Consider the following 16,204-nt stretch of genomic DNA (forward strand, 5'->3'; position numbering starts at 1 on the left):
TTCAGAGCATCTGGACCTTTTATTAACAACATATGAACATGGTTTTCAATCAAAAACAGCTTGTTTGAGAGTGTGGAACATTTGAATTTGAATATTAATTATAATGAAAGACTTTGAGCCAAAGTAAAAACTCCACGGTTCTTCTTATTTGCAGATAACACTATTTGATTGATTGATTGATCTTAAACCAAACCACATACTATTAACAACCCTTTTTTGAATGGATTATAATGTTTTGATTAAATTACCTGCAGTTTTGTTGTGAAATTAATAAAGTGTGCTGAATTATTAAATCAGTTGGAACTCGCTTTTTTTTTTTTTTTTACAGTCATGAAAAGAAAAGAAATATCAAAAGCACAACAATGAGACCCCCGACTGCGGGTGTTTGGTGGGGCGCATTCATAAACCAGAAAGATGAAGTTTGTGTAATTAATGCGAGCCGACTTCCACCGCGGCATCAACGGGTGAACAGGGTGAAAATGCGCGTCGGCATGCAGCATCTCAAACACTTCCTGCCTTCATCGCCCTCTTCCTCCTCACACACGTATCCAAAAAACGCGGGGAAGTCGGGCTTACCGACGGCCATCATGTAGTCCCAGCGGTCCAGCAGGCACATGCTGAACTGCAGCCCGTCGGGCGTGTAGCCCACGTCGATCAGAGCCAACTTCCGGTCCGGGTTCTGGCAGACGGCGGAAGTCCAGGCCACCAGGAACCAGCAGACGATGAGCAGGATGATGCCCAGCAGCCGCAGCACTCGCCAGCTGGTCATGTAGGGGATCCTCTGCGCCGTGCGGGACAGGAACACCTTCAGCACCCTGCAGGGAGGCGGCAGAGAGGAGCGAGGGGGCGGTTAGAACAAAACAATCATCATTGCAAATGTCTCCTCGTCCGTCCGGTTTGTTGAACTTTGAACCAGTGATTCCCCACAGAGGAGTAAACCCAAAGACGGCCGATGAGCAGATCGAGTATTTATATGAAAAGCATCATCGTCTCTCAGCTTTCCTGCAGCTTTGAACCCACGGAGGCCGCGGAGCAGGAATGAAGCGCTGCTCAAACACACGACCAGCCGTCGCTATTCTTAGGCTTTGCCCTTCACGCACGTTGATGAAGTGTCCACGGCGCTCCCGGCTAATTACCCCCCCCCAACCACCATAACCCCCAATCAGAAATTGATCCGTGCCCCTCTGAGGGCCACATCCTTACCGTCCTCACCATCTTCACCATCTTTGACGGCTTCACCTGGAGATGATCACATTTAGGTGCAATACAGCCTAAATACAGCAACCCCCCCCAGTCTCATAATCAGCGAGTCCCCCCTCCCCCAGTCCCTCTTTCCTCCAGATGTCCCGTCTCTGCCTCTCATCCCACACATTTGTCTCTCAGTTTGTCTCCCGCCAGCCTTCATTTACCACCACGTTATGGATGGGGGGCATTTGGGGCCAAGGCACCTCGTGTTTTCCTAATTACTTTTACTTGGCATTTCCCTTTTCCACTTAATGAGGCACTGACCCCCCCTCCCTCCTTTCCCAAACGTCTGGTGATGAATTAGAGGAGCAACACGCCGCCCTCCACATTACATACGGCTCCTACTTCCACGAGGAGAAGACACAGCGTGACGGCACTTTAAGAGACAATCTGATTTCCAGGAACTGATAATGACGTTGGACAAATGGCTGTGTGTAGATGAGTGTGTGTGTGTGTGTGTGTGTGTTACCTGTACAACTTAAGAGTCAGTGTCCCATAGACGGTGGCGAAACCCAGCAGCCGAACCCATCGCAGCAGGATGCAGCGGAAAACGCTCGGCTGGAAGTAGAGAATCCCGACCTGCGAGGGGACAGAAGAAGCCTCAGAAGACGCCTGGACGGAGTTTAACCGCGAGAGTGTTTGTGTGCAGGACAACGGGGCCTCGAGTCTCCACGTACGCGCTCCCTGAAGGGCCTACGTGATGCTCTCTGGATCACTCATTAACTCACAGTCACCTGCTCCTTTGTCTCACGATGACTAAGACCTGTTTCTCCTCCATCACAGTGCACTTTAAATGTTATCAGCCGTCTCAGATGTACGACTGGATAAGAGACAGAAATGAAAGCGAAATTAAAACAGTGAGTGAAGTTACTCAGGAATCAGGAAAAATTTATTACTTTGCTCAAACTATATTATTTCGATGAAGTTAAATTGTTTTTTTCTGGAGGAATTCAGGCCTGAAGTATTTCACAGAACACTGATGAACTCAATAACGATAAAAACGAGACGGATCGCCGACTTTCACAACTACACAAACATTATTAAAAACAACAAATACATCTGAGCCCGCTAATACCACACAAAGCCTCCCCTCGGGACGGGTGGGGGGGGGGGGGGGCAGCTACAAAGACCCAGAAACACTGAGATGAACCCCCCCCCACACACACACACTGATGAGTCACAAAGTGCGCCGAAACAAACAGGAAAAGGAAATAAAACATCAGAGGCTTTTATTAATTATCGCAGCGTTGCAGATGTGCAGCGACCCCCTTCCACCCCCCCACCCTGTGGGATTAACGCTAATCGGATTAGCCGAGGCATCGCTGCGCCCCCCCGGCCATGACCGGGTCACGGTCTGAGTCGGTCGAGGCACGCCAAGGCCCCACCAGGGGCACAAAGGGCCCATGGAAGAGAAAAGGGGGCCACAGGAACACAATTCATGCTTTTGGACTTTTGCTCCAGCCGATGCTTCTATAACTACATTTCAGCCTTAAAAACAATTCCCCTAAATAACAACGGCTGAACCCCCCCCGGTGCATTCTTTTGTTTTGCTGCTGTTAAGCGGCGTCAGAGGAGCAGGAGGCGACTGACGCACATCGAGCCCCGTGGGGGGGCAGAAGAAGAGGAAGAAAAAAAAAAGCACCCGGGGGACACGCGGCTCACGAGTCCTTTTTAGACATCTGGATCACAGGTTTGTGATGAGACGGAGAGGGTGGGGGGGCGTCTGCATACACCCCCACTACACACACACATATACACACACACGACACAATAGTTACCAACATGTTAAGTTACTGAGAGCAACTAAAGAATAAAGAGGACGACTAAAGCCTCGGCTCTGGGCGACAGGTGTGGTTTTAACGTGTGTCTTCGGGGCAGTTGACACTTCAGGTGTTCAGGTACAACAGGTTGAGGCTGATTTCTTTTATTCTTCTTTTAAATCCCCGGTGACTCGTCAGCGTGATGGTTGTTCTCAAACCTCAGACACGAGCCGTGCACTTTCCATCAGAGGGGTTTCTGGGAAAAGACGACGGACCAGTTGCCGCCCCCCCCACTTCCCCCCAGGTCCAGGTCTCTCTTAACGCCAGTGTGCATAAAGAGCCAGATCAGTTTCTGCCCAACCCCCTCCCTCCCTTTTTTTAAACCTTCCATTAATAATCAATGATAAGTGCTGGGAATCTTAGATTGAGCGCTGAGGGAACCGGATCTGCTGTGTGTGTGTGTGTGTGTGTGTGTGTGTGTGTGTGTGTGTGTGTGTGTGTGCAGGGATTGAGAGGAGCAGGGTGCTTCATACCTGTCTAATGGACATCAATATCCAGGAGACAATTATCAACATCCCCCCCCCCCCCCCACACACTTTGTCTCGTCTCAGTTACAGCGTCAGTGGAGGAAATGCTGAGTTAGCGTATCCAGAAGGCGTCTCACCACCCGACATGGTTTTACATCAGTGTGACAGTAACTGTTTATAATGCTTTGATCCAGATGCAGCTGATGTTTCCCTCTGACCAGACCAGAGAGCTATTGCACAAATCCACAATATGGGATTAAACCTGGATATTTAAGTTATCCTGGATGAATTTAGCTGGATGACTTGGCTGCACGAAAGCAGGTTGAATGAAACCAGCCAAGTGACCGCGGCGGTTTATTCTTTGCAGCTGACAGCAGACTAAGATTAATCTCATGTGTTGAATCAGCTGCCGCTCTGAAACAAACGTGCTTAACAGTTATTTCGTTGTCTTCTGAATGTGTTCTGATTTATTTCCATTAACACGCATTACTTACTCACTATTGCATCAGTTGTTCTCAATTGGACCACTGATGTAAACAACTAGAAAGATATTTGACACAGTTCATAGAGAACTTTCCTAGTAAGTCGATATTTTTAAATCCGCATTCAGTCGGTCCGCGATTTTCTGCCAGGCTTTTTCTCTCTGTTTAATTACAGCCGCCGATTTTCCTTTTTTTGCGTATTATGTGTTTCACTCATAAGTAGTTGCTGCTCAGCGGGTTAAAAATATGAGCATATATCTGTGATTGATGCCGTGTTCTACTTAAGAAAGCCGTGAACTTGCACTTATCCCGGACATGTACACCTGGATTGACTTAGCTCCGCCTTCTCATCCCGACTCGGCAAACGCGCAACCGATTAAGCCGCGATGAGCCGAAAGTACAACAAGTATGGTTTACTTTTTGTGCTACGTTTTCCCCTACATGTCGATTGTTGCAGTTTTTACTATTTTAACGGCTTTTAACTTTTCCTCGGCCCAGATGGAAGAGATTTCATAACTTGTACTGAGGCCTTTTCTTTTTAATTATCTCGTGCACAAACACGTTCTCCATGTACACCAGAGGAGTAACACCCTTTAATTAATTTATTCCCGAGGTATGTTTGAGGGCACCTACTTACTTTAAAATGCCACCCAACTTCCTGGAGTAGCAGGTTTCAAGATCCATCAGCTGTGTATGAAGCAAAGTTGGACGGCTGACAAGCAGAGCTTCCAGCAGCAGTTCCTGCAAGGTGTTCATCGCAGGCAAGCAGAACCACGGCGGAGTAGAAATGACTTGAAGAACACTTATTGTCTACATTTTCCATTTAATAATGACCAAACTATTTGGTTTAGTTCTTTGTAAAAGAATAACGATGGACGTGTGAAACGTTTTGCAGGTTGGAAGTGGAAGAGAAAAGTAGAGAAATAACGTGATCAGTGAAACAGTAAAAGGGGAGCGATTCAATTTCATATTCACAAAAAGGCAATAATAAGTCACAAAAGAATATGGTTGAGGTTGTTTGATAAACTCCAAAAAACACCAATGCGTTGACCATTATTCTCTAATTTGTACCCACTTCCATGTGAAATGGGTTAAATACAACACTTATTCACATTGACTCCGTGCATGTGTACATTAAAGACACATTTTATTAAGCATCATCTGGTCAAGATTGTGCTCCGATTTAGTTTGTTGGTTAAAATGTTTCTTTGTTACAGTTGTTTTGCAGAAATGGAAGGACTGGAGGAGGCAGCTAACATCATTGAAAGTACTGATGGCATAGCGTCGCTGTTGGATTAGGGATTAGGTCTTGGAGGGAAATTTACAAAAAAAATACCAACAGACCGCAAGTGCAAAGTCGTGTTCAGAAACGAGAGTTCTCACTACACTCTTTATAAACCCAGGTAAATGCATCTTTTTAGTTGCCACATTGCTCTTATTTTGAAATCCCTTCTCACGTCATTAACTTGGTCCTGTTATTTCTAGATTCTACATCCATGTCGGACAGTGCAGCGAACCTCTGCCGCCTCGCATCCTGCCCTCCTCGTCTGGAGAGGGGGTATTCACCAGGCCCGAGGTCGCAATGAAAGGGTGTTTTGGGGTCTTCACCTACGACCTCCTTGACGTTTCTACCAAAGAATGCTCCAAGAGAATCGCTGTGCTGTACCGGGTTCCGTTTGACCGGAGCAAGAAGTCAAACCAGTACGGCGTGGGAATCTTTGACACCAGCAAGGAGGGCAATCTCGATCTTTTCAATGAGATGTCCAAAAACAAAGACGCCGCATTCGTCAGCGGCAATGCCAGAGAGACCGGTCTGCACCAAGAGAGTGACAACGTTACCATCACGGCCACGATGTCCGACTGCTACAAACCCATGATGAAGGTGGTTCTGTGCGACTGGAAGCCCGTCTGCTGACTCGTCGTCTTTCATTGGAATCGTGTTGGCATTAAATTGCATTTCCGGTGTTTTGTAAAATCTGAATCGATAAGGATTTGTCTCATGCTTGAAATCTGATTTATCTTCCTTTTCATTCATTTTTGTCGACTAAGACAGGATATGACAGAAAATAAAACATTTTATTGGAATTTTGCTTGTTCATTAATTAAATGAGAAAATATTTATTTCACACAGAAGTATACAAAACTTAACGTTATTTACAAAGTGATTATTTCCCAATAAATTTATCCAATTTCTATTTTCCAGTGTGTCTTTGTTACTTCTGTCTTAATCTTTCAAGTGACTTTCTACAAAGCAGGTTGTCTCTTATCGGAACGCACAAGGACCTTTTTGTACGTAATCTTTACATTTTCCATTTGTTTGACCCAAACGACCAAATTATTTGGTTTAGTTCTTTGTAAAAGAACGATGATCATTTATATAACCTGTAAAATGTTTGAATCAAATAATGGGAATCTTTCGTCAGGGCTGAAGACGTCATTTGATATTTGACAGGAAATAAGAAGGCTTAATTTAAAGTATTCCGACGGTGCAGATTAGGATCTCATCGAAAACTTGAAATCTTTTTTCCTCTGTGGTGGATAACGGAGCTTCACTCGGATCATCGCTTGCCGCTTGGCGAGCTTGGCGAGCTTGGCGAGCTTGGCTCGTGGTCTTTCAATGGAATCGTATCACAATCCGGTCACGTCTTAGTTTCACAGGCTTTCATGACTTTGTCCAAACAACCCAAAAGAACTTCTTTAGAGAAGTTGTTTCAATTCTCACTTCATTGGCATGTAATAAATAACCCTGTAACGGTGCTGTACTGTATCTTTAACTGCTCCATTAATTATTAATACTATTGATTGGTTCAATTAAGTAGAACTCACCGTATCCTCTGTAGACCACAGAGGGTCTTTTTGTTTTAAGGTTGAACCTCAAGCAGGTGCATGGCTTAAATAAAGAGTTTTGATTGCACATACCAAGATAAACAACCTTTGCTCCTAACAATTGAGTTACATAACTCACAGGTCATCCTGACAGCTAGGTGTTCTTCCTTTGACCGGCATGTTGAGCAAAGAACAACACCTGCTTCTGTTAAACCGGCAGAAACCTGAGCCGCTGCATTCCGCTCGATGTACAGAACTCCAGCACAAATGTTGGGGTGATTGTTCACTTGACTTTTAGCTGGACAAGTTCTCTGGAGTTTGAAGTGTAAAAAAATGCATTCTCTCCTACACGAGAGGTTGATGACTTTTCAAATCTGTTTTATTCATGGTAATTACAGGGCGTCTCCCTTCTAACCTCCAAAAAGGAGATTAAATTAATGGCTTTCACGTTCTTGCTCATCCAAGCTTGCTTATCTCTTATCTCCTGTCGAGAATCAAAGTAATGATTCCTGGAAATCACTGTATGACCACTCGTAAGCGGGTGTTTTCCAATGTTGTAAATTGCTTACTTCGGATTTGAGACGTCTATAAACCGTACAAAAGCAGGTTTGAGGGCAGACAGCCAGAGCTTTCAGCAGTTCTTCAGAGGCATTCGTCCAAGGAGAACGTTCATCCAAAGAGAACCAGGTGGGTGTGAGGAAATAGCTTTGCTTTAAAAAAAAGATGGCACCTGTTAAATCCAAGTATTCTTACAGTCGTAACTGGAAGTCTCGCATACTAATAACTCTTAATGACCGTCTATCGGTGATGGATTTTTATACCTTGCCTTGTATTTAACTTTTACCCGCACGACTGCAGGGGATCTGTGACCTTTTATTTAAAGCTCTGGAAACAGCAGGCAGAGTAACGACTGACAAAGGGCGGCGGGTTAAGCAGAGACAGGCAGGGTCGCCATCAGGCGATCCGGCTGAAAAACCAGTGCTGCAGATTCTGGCACGAAAGCGAACGTGTGTGAGACTGACCAACGTGATCTCCAAAACCAACATGGCGGACCATGTCGGATTCTCGAGTGAACGTCTCTCCGCCATGTTGGATTTTTTGAGGGGGTTAGGGTCAGTCTTCTATTCTTACAAGTTAACATTGATTTCTCGTTAAAAATGCAATCATAACACGTTTATTTGTCCCCGTTTACTTTGAGTAGGGCGACGTCATCGGTTGCAGTCCGTATTTATTTCTTCAAGATTTCCGTATACATTTTAAGGAACATGTTTTGGAGATCAGGCTGGACTGACGGGCGTTTAGGGTGAGGAGAGCGTGGAGCTGAACTGTCACAGTGAAAATGTAATGTATACTTTCAGTGAAAGCTGGAGGTATGATGGTAACTTAAGTCCAGGCACTTCGCCCGGTGGTTGTTAAGTGCGAGCGAATCGAGCGAATTTGATGCATATCAAGAGTGAATATTAACTTTTTAACAAATACAAAATCTTCCCTTTATTTCCACGTTCGGGGTTTCCTTTTCATTTAGTTTGGTCGTTTAGTTCAAAATGTAGCTGCCAATTTGCTGGTTCGATTGTTGCTAATTATTTGCTGCATTTAAAGCCACGTTGGGCTGCTTTAAGTTACAGTTGTTGTTTTGCAGAAATGGCCGAACTGGAAGAGGTGGCTGACGCCATTCAATGTGCTGAGGACATCACATCGATGGCGTCTACTGGACTTAACATTGCAGGAAAACTATCCAAATCAAGTCTAATACAACGCGAGTGCAAAGTCACGCTCACTAACAACAGTTCTCGCTACACTCTTCATGGACCCAGGTAAACGCAACCTTTTAGATGCCCTTTCGTTCTCACTTTGAGATCCCTTCTCACGTCGTTAACTGTTATTTCTAGACTCTACATCCGTGTGGGACGCTGCATGGAACCTCTGCCGCCTCGCATCCAACCCTCCTCGTCTGGAGAGGCTCTATTCACCAAGCCTTCGGTCCAAACGAAAGGATGCTTCGGGGTCTTCACCTACGACCTCCTGGACGTTTCTACCAGAGGATGCTCCAAGAGAATCGCTGTGCTGTACCGGGTTCCGTTTGACCGGAACAAGAAGTCAAACCAGTACGGCGTGGGAATCTTTGACACCAGCAAGGAGTGCGACCTCGATCTTTTCAATGAGATGTCCAAAAACGAAAACGCAGCATTCGTCAGCGGCGAAGCCAAAGGTCCCAGTCTGCACCACGAGGGGGACAACGTTAACATCACGGCCACGATGTCCGACTGCTCCAAAAGCATCATGAAGGTGGTTCTGAGCGACTGAGCGCCCGTCTGGTGACTCGCCGTCTTTCATTGGAATCGTGTTTTGATTAAATCGCATTTCGATACATCGTGTCGCGCGCTTACTTGTGATAATGAAAAGCAAACACGCATTCAACGTTCTTGGAAAATCAGAATTGACAATAATTATGGTTGCAATCTGATTTCTCTGTATTTATGTACATTCAAGTTACGTTCATTAATTAAATGAGGAAATTCTCAGTGAATTTATCGCAATCGTCCTGTATTCATGCTCATCTATGATCACATATTGTTTTAAATTCTAACCGAAATGTAGCTTTCAATCTGATAATTATCCACTTTAATGACTTCGTCAACACGGGACATCTGAACACATGTAACAGATGTGGACGACTTTTAGTCTAATTTCTTTTAATGTTCACTCTTTTGCCGATTCTAGAAATAAAACCTCCTCTAACGGTGTTGCGTCGTCTTTATTTATTATCGCCATTGATGGTAAATTATCTGCTGTCACCTCCACGTTTATGTGGCAAACTCTGAATAATAGAAACACTTGACGCCAATGGACGTTTTGTGAACTGGCGTTGCTCGAGGCTCGACGGACGTCGTGTCTTATCGGCGCGCACGCAGCCCCTTCGAGGAGGACATTTCAACCTGACAGCAGTCGTCGCCGACGCTCACATCAACACTGACCGGTGGGGCGGCGAGTCAGCGGCTCGAGCACGTGACGCCTGCTGATGGGAACATCGGCTGCGGTCGGGGGGGGTTTGGAACCGTGACGTGACGCCGTCGTGAAACACGGAGGAGAAGCGGAGGCAGGCGTGGGGACGAGGTTTTGAAGCCTCGAGTTCGGGGCGATTTGCCCGCCGCCATCTTTCGATGAGAGCCGTCGGCATTAAAACCTTGTGATATAAAATGTGATATTTGGACTCTGTTGAGATTGAGACCATAAACCTGTATCGCATTTACTGAGGTAATAAAATACAGTGAGAAGTGGAGTCAGGGGTCATTTTCTCACAAACCTCCACCGCCAATGGAGAGAATGCACTTTCACTCCCAAAGGGCCTCAACCTGATCACCGCAGCCACGCGCCACCAATGGCGCCAGTGACGGTGCCACCAGTTTGCTCAGATATTTACTTAAACACAGACACACACCACCAGCAGGGCAGAGACCTCCCAGTGGGGTACGACAAACAGAGATTCACACGCTCACCGCGATTTAATCAACACCCGGTCACGTCATTCGCAGCTACATCTTCCTCCTCGCCATCGACTGTCGGATTCAGCCAGAGAGCGTCGTCCCCGGTGACACGGCGCTGACGCAGGACCGCCGGGGGCCGCGCGGGGAGCCGGTGTAATGTCGCACAAATCACCGGAACGCTGTACAGGCCCGTTTGAAGCACGTGAATGAAGTGCAACTGGAGTTCAGGTAAAGGGCAGGTTTACCTCACAAACACAAGTGGAGAGAACGGCCGACTGGATGTGCCACACAGCACACACCACCGGTATGCACGGGGTTAACGCAAATCATTTTGTGCTAGACAGCCTCAGATAATTAGATCTCGCTCTAAGGCGAACAGGAGATTTTAAGCAAATAAAGCCATAAAAAAGTGGGTGGATTCTTGTTTTAGACTCAATGCCTTGAGAGAAACAGAGGATCAAAAAGCAGCAGTTTGTAATTAACCTGTAAGTAGACAATAAAAATGCCGACTGATGCTGCTTCAGGGATTGGTCCCCTTTTGCGTGAAGGTCAGTTTCCCCCAAATGCCGTGATCACTGCACTCAGCGTCGAGCCCAAATACACACTCGACCGCTCGCCAATCTGCCCAGAAGTGTTTATATTCATTTGTTAATCTCTCAATCAATGTGGACAGAAACTTGAAGAATGGTGCAGACGCCTCTGAATCCTACCGGGTAGATTTAGTAAGAGATTAAAATCATGGTTTGAAGTATTGTCGTCACTGTTTGGCAGCTCTAAGGGCGACCTCATGCTAATGGAGCACTTACTGAAATGAAAATGGCAAAATAAAATATCACGTATTAGTCATCCGTCAGTGACGCGGCGCAAACACATCAATCTGTACATTTTATGACTAAAACTAAAACCGTCGGCCAGTTCCGGTCAAAGGATCGAACAGCACGCGAGTTCTGCCTTTTGTTTCACAGGAATCCGCCACCAGCCCAAAATACTTTGAGCCATTTAGTGCGTCTGAGTGTGTGTGTGTGTGTGTGTGTGTGTGTGCAGCCTCGGGAATCATTCGGTCACAACAAAGATCTGCTTGTGATGCGTGGACATGAAATGAGGACGGACGTCCCGTTTGGCGTTTCCTCGGGTCTTTGTCCCTCCGTCTTCTTCTCTCCATGAAACACCGTCAGTATGAGAGAGAGGGAGGAGGAGGCAGCAGGCGAGGGGGGGGGGGGTGGGGGGGTGGGGGCATGCTTTTTCCTTCTTTTTTTTTTAATAGCAACGGATGCGTTTTTATATGAAAGCCGACACCCACCGCCGCACGGGGGAGGGAGGAGGGGGAGGAGGGGGAGGGAGGAGGGCTTTTTCCTCTCTTTCTGGGGGCAGGTAATGCTTTCTTGTGCTCCCGCTGCTCCCCGAGGTGGGCCGGGTGTAAATTACATCCAGCTCACACTGTGTGCAGCCGGGACCGCGGCCCGGCTGCTGCTCGCCTCCCACAGCCCCCCCCCCCCCCCCCCACCTGCCTCCCCCTCCCTCCCTCCTCATCACCAGTCAGGCGCTGAGTTATTCCCTTCTCGCCCGGGCGGAGAGGGACAGATCGCCCACGCAAAGTCACGCTGTCCCTCGTCGTTTATGTCTGTCTGCACGTGTAGGCAGAAGCAACCTCTTTTTGTTGGGGGGGGGGGGTGGGGGAGTGGGGGGGGGGGCTGTGGGAGGCGAGGCGTTCGGGGACATCTGGGAATGCGAACAGCCGCCCTGCAGATCCACTTAGGTGGGATTGAAAGTGTCAGCGCAGCTCGGAGGGAACCGGCTGGCCGACCGGTGTTTCACGGGCTGTCGGGTCAGGAAACCTCGTCCCCCCCCCCCCCCCCCCAGGCCCCGCTGTTTCTCATTAGCCCCCCAATGTGCTGTGAAGCCCCGCCCGCCATGCGCGCCGCCGAGACAATGCTGGGATTGGACAGGTGGTACGACAAGAAAGAAAGGCAGGGAGGTCACTCAAAGGTACCGGTCTTCAGAACTCTTTCACGCGCTTGTTATGTTGTTATTGCCGATTTCCGAACCGTTTCCCATCCGCTTGCTGGAATGGAAGGAAAGGAAAAAGCGGGGAAATACTGGGAAGAGAAGTAAACAAAAGGTGGAAGAAAGGAGAGGGAAAGCAAACGTGGCGACGTCATCGTTGGGGGCAACTGGGCCACCTCGCCCTTCCAACGTGGGGTTATAGACTCTGACAGCGGGGCCCCTCGCACCGTGTGGAATCTGCTTGGCCTTTGCGTCGGGGGCCCGTTATTGTGAAGCACGGGTTGGAGGCCGGTGCTGCGTGTGTGTTTTCCTGCGGGAGTCGATATATTTTTTTTTAAACAACTGAACTACGTCACTTCGCTGCCATCTAATCCTCCCCGGCAGCGTCAATAAGGAGCTGCAACGAGACAAACGCGGGCGAGCTAATCCAGGGATCATATTAGCCCCACCACACCCCCCCCCCCCTTCACGGCAAGACGGAAATAGCCGGCTTTAGTTTTCCCTCTCTTCTTCTTTCACTCCCCAATCCTCTCCCCTCCGTTTTTATTTCAAAGCAAAGGGGGGTGGGGTGGGGGGGGGTTATTGCATGCGACACACTCAGGAAAGAAGGTGGGGGGGGGGGGGAGCCGAATGTCGTGGGAGCAGCAGAGATGCATCTACTGCCGCTTAATAACAGAGAAATTATTTAAAACAGAAGCAGCGGCGGGATATTTCTGAATCTATATTTAGATCGGGAGTGATGCGTCCCCCCCCCCCCCCCCCCCCCCCCCCCCATCGCTCGCTGGTGGGAGACATGAAAATGCATCAGGGTGGAGATCAACCCGGCGTGCTGGAGCTATGCGGACAGACCATCGGCTCGAGATATGCACATGCATAGAACAGCATATTCCAGTAGAATCTATGAACTATGCAGGATTCAAAGTTGACTTCCCTTTGTAAGCGGCCTGTTTTTATCACCTCGGCGGCGTCGCTCCGCCGGCCTGATCGCCCGCTCGCTGACCAATAACCCGACTCTCAGCCTGCACATTTCAAACACTATTACTTCCCGGGACCTCGTCGCAGCAAATTGCATTGATTAGCCGGCTTTAAATCGGTGGCCGTTAATCACATCTACCCTGCGATGCCTCGCTAAGCATGTAGCTTCACGTGACGGCGACTGAATTGCAATTAGCCGACGCCCCGAGGAGGACGTCGCGGTGGACTTCAGTGGGTCGATGGTACAGAGTCTGCCGAGCAAACCGTGTTTCTTCTGAACAAAATGAGATCAAATTCATTGCTGATGCAGGATAGAATAATAAAAGTTTTACTTTCTCCACATGTTAATGCTCTTCTGCCAAAGTCCTCACAAAAAGCCTTTTCTGGTTGTTTGATAGGAGCACTTTTTGTATTCCTGTCAAAACCAAGAGGTATTATTATGAAGTACAGGGTGCTCCATGTGTACTGCCAAAAAAAGCCCCTGAATGTTTGTCACTGCCGGTCCCGATCCATCGCGCCTCGAACTGTGAAAGCCCGTCACCGCTCCACGACGCCGTGAAAAAGCCGGAGACGACGGGTCTGATTTACGATCCGAGGAGTCAAACCATCCGTCTCCGTTCCGCCGAGGCAGACGTGAGGCTTCGCGTTGATTCGGATGAGCGAGCGACAGCGAGGGCCGAAGGTCAAACCGAATGCCGGCCTTCAGTCGGAGGGGGGGGGGTTCCGCTCGGAAGGGGCTCGGCGTGAGGTTCGTCAACCGAGAGATGAGCAAAGGAACATGACGCGCACGCACTCACACACACACACACACACACACACACACACACACACACACACACACACACACCAGCGTCTTACCGGGAAGTAGAGCAGCAGAGCTCCACACAGGATGGCCTCTAGCAGCACTAAACCCGACGCCCGGATACTCTGCGGAAGAAGACGGATACACTGGTTATTTAATTAGCTGTACAGGTTATTTATGCATCATTTACTTAAACCGACACAAACAGATGTTTGGCCACTTTCGGAGTTGTGTTTTTGACTGTGCTTTCGCTTTGTTTTGGTCTCCACCACCCTAAACGCTAAATGCTCATGCTAGTTCAGCAGCATTATATTTAAAATGGCAAGAAATCTTTATTTTTATGTCCAAAATAACAGAATTATAAGGTTCACAATTGTTTTCTTCTTCTCTAAAAAAAGGGATATAGCAGAGTGGGGAATATAACTCTTTTAAAATTCCCCTCATGTTGCAGCAGGTCTAAACAAGTTAAAACAGCCGGATATCATGATATTCCTGGAGGATTTAAAAGCGGAGTGGCGCTTTCTTCTTTGTTGGTGCCGAGAGAACAAAGCACATTGAAAGCTTCCGCCTCAAGGACTTTTTTTTATAGAAGGCTTCACCACTTCAGCCTCTTTCTGTGCTCCTATTGAGTACGATATTTAGCAAAATATCGTCCCAGGAACCGAGAAAGGTGCCCGAGGGGGCTTTCAAAGAGCGCAGGACAACCGGGCCACTGGCTTAAAAACACACCATTCAAAGCCTTTCACTGCTTATCCTGCTTCACATCCGTTCACATCCCAAAGCCAAATGAACTCATTTGTTTATGAAAAACTTTGTGTGAGAAGCTTAGAAACTAAGCTCTTAAACTCTGCATGATAAGAAGTAAGGGGATTACATACGTGGCGCTTAAATGATGACAAAGCCCTGGAGTATCTCACCCTTTCATCTGCATTATTTAACGGGAGCGACCTTTTGTTGGACCGCGGCTGACGTGAAGCTGGGAGACTCCAGGTGAGAGCGAGCGAGAAAGCGGCCAGTCGGCACTGTGGCAAATCCGCTCGGATTTTAATTGAGACGATTCATCGAGAGCAACAGCTGGAGGCTCAGAGGAGTCCGCCGGCTGGGTCAGAGGTTTACTCTAAAACACTGTCATTTAAACTGAGCTCAGCAGTTCGACAGATATTAGTCAAACGTATCAGATGAAACTACATTAAAAGGCCTGTCACTCATCTTTCTACGCATAATATTAGTCTACGTTGGTGCTCTTCATCACCGTATTACTTGTATTAAAAGTAGCAGTTAAATTCATTGTGAATTATTAGGTGGTATACGTAGAAGGCGCTGACGAGTTGATCTGTTTGAAATGATTTCTAAGCCTCGTGGTGGCGACCGGTGGGCACATTCGCCGCCTTATTGATCCAAGCGGCTTTGATGACCACGCGGCCCGGCAAACATCAAGCGCCTAACGGACGTGATGTTGCAGTCGCGGCCTGAATGTGTGAATCCCTCGCGCGCTGCAGGAGATCCTCGTGAACCACCTCGACGATTTAAGCGGTGTAACAATACGAAATAAAAAAGCTGCACCTTGTTCCTGCGAAAGTGGTAGACGAGCACCATGGCGACGAAGACCAGCAGCACGCAGAGGCACTGGACGGAGACCACGGCCAGGCGCAGGGCGCCGTCCTCCGGCGCCACGCAGGGGGTCTCGTCCCGGCAGTAGGCGCAGCCCTGCCGGCACGGCAGGCAGTCGCTGGAGGACCCCTCGTCCGCGTTGGGGCCGCTGTCCCTGGCTTTCCCCTTCCTGCCCGTCCCTGTCCCCCCGAAAAAAACAAGATGCAGAGAGTTCAGCGACCCCGGTCCCGCCATCTCGTACAGAAACAACGGTCAAGATCATAAATTCTAAAAGCTTTTTTTCTAAACGTTGTTATTGTCATCTGTGTTTTTCTGCATGAAGCAATTCCATGAAACCCAATTCACATGAGCACTAATAAGTGTTGTCACGCACATAAAGAGGTTGGACGCAGATTGTGTAGCAACAACGTAGCATTTCCGTAGGTTTCCCGTGTTATTGAGTTCTCCTCTGGACGTGGGACCATTATTAAAAGATAAAGGAGATGAA

General features: G+C 48.0%; 2 protein-coding genes and 1 long non-coding RNA gene across 5 annotated transcripts in view; 2 read left to right on the forward strand and 1 right to left on the reverse strand.

Annotated features, from left to right (window-relative positions):
• gpr158a (G protein-coupled receptor 158a) overlaps nucleotides 1-16,204 on the reverse strand; it is a 42,750-nt gene that overhangs the window by 7,992 nt on the left and 18,554 nt on the right. For 2 of the 3 annotated variants that reach the window (XM_040167068.2, XM_040167067.2), the window contains exons 4-7: nucleotides 15,670-15,896; nucleotides 14,163-14,231; nucleotides 1,715-1,824; nucleotides 577-815 (exon numbers count right to left, since the gene is read on the reverse strand). In XM_040167068.2, the coding sequence (XP_040023002.2) occupies nucleotides 577-815; nucleotides 1,715-1,824; nucleotides 14,163-14,231; nucleotides 15,670-15,896 (645 nt within the window). The remainder of the gene's footprint in view (nucleotides 1-576; nucleotides 816-1,714; nucleotides 1,825-14,162; nucleotides 14,232-15,669; nucleotides 15,897-16,204) is intronic. The other variant, XM_078096154.1, reaches the window with a different exon arrangement.
• Nucleotides 5,232-6,207, forward strand: LOC144390179 (uncharacterized). The gene is made up of 2 exons (XR_013454252.1): nucleotides 5,232-5,417; nucleotides 5,500-6,207. It is a non-coding gene; the product is annotated as an uncharacterized LOC144390179 (long non-coding RNA).
• LOC120811589 (DELTA-sagatoxin-Srs1a-like) lies at nucleotides 8,684-9,388 on the forward strand. Its single transcript, XM_040167077.2, has one exon. It carries the CDS (start codon nucleotides 8,755-8,757, stop codon nucleotides 9,142-9,144), a length of 390 nt encoding a protein of 129 aa, XP_040023011.2. The 5' UTR covers nucleotides 8,684-8,754; the 3' UTR covers nucleotides 9,145-9,388.

This window comes from Gasterosteus aculeatus, chromosome 21 (assembly GCF_964276395.1).
Source record: "Gasterosteus aculeatus chromosome 21, fGasAcu3.hap1.1, whole genome shotgun sequence".
Taxonomy (NCBI): domain Eukaryota; kingdom Metazoa; phylum Chordata; class Actinopteri; order Perciformes; family Gasterosteidae; genus Gasterosteus; species Gasterosteus aculeatus.

Coding starts and splice junctions, on each gene's coding strand:
- LOC120811589 (XM_040167077.2), top strand. CDS start 8,755: ATGGAACCTCTGCCGCCTCGCATCCAACCCTCCTCGTCTGGAGAGGCT.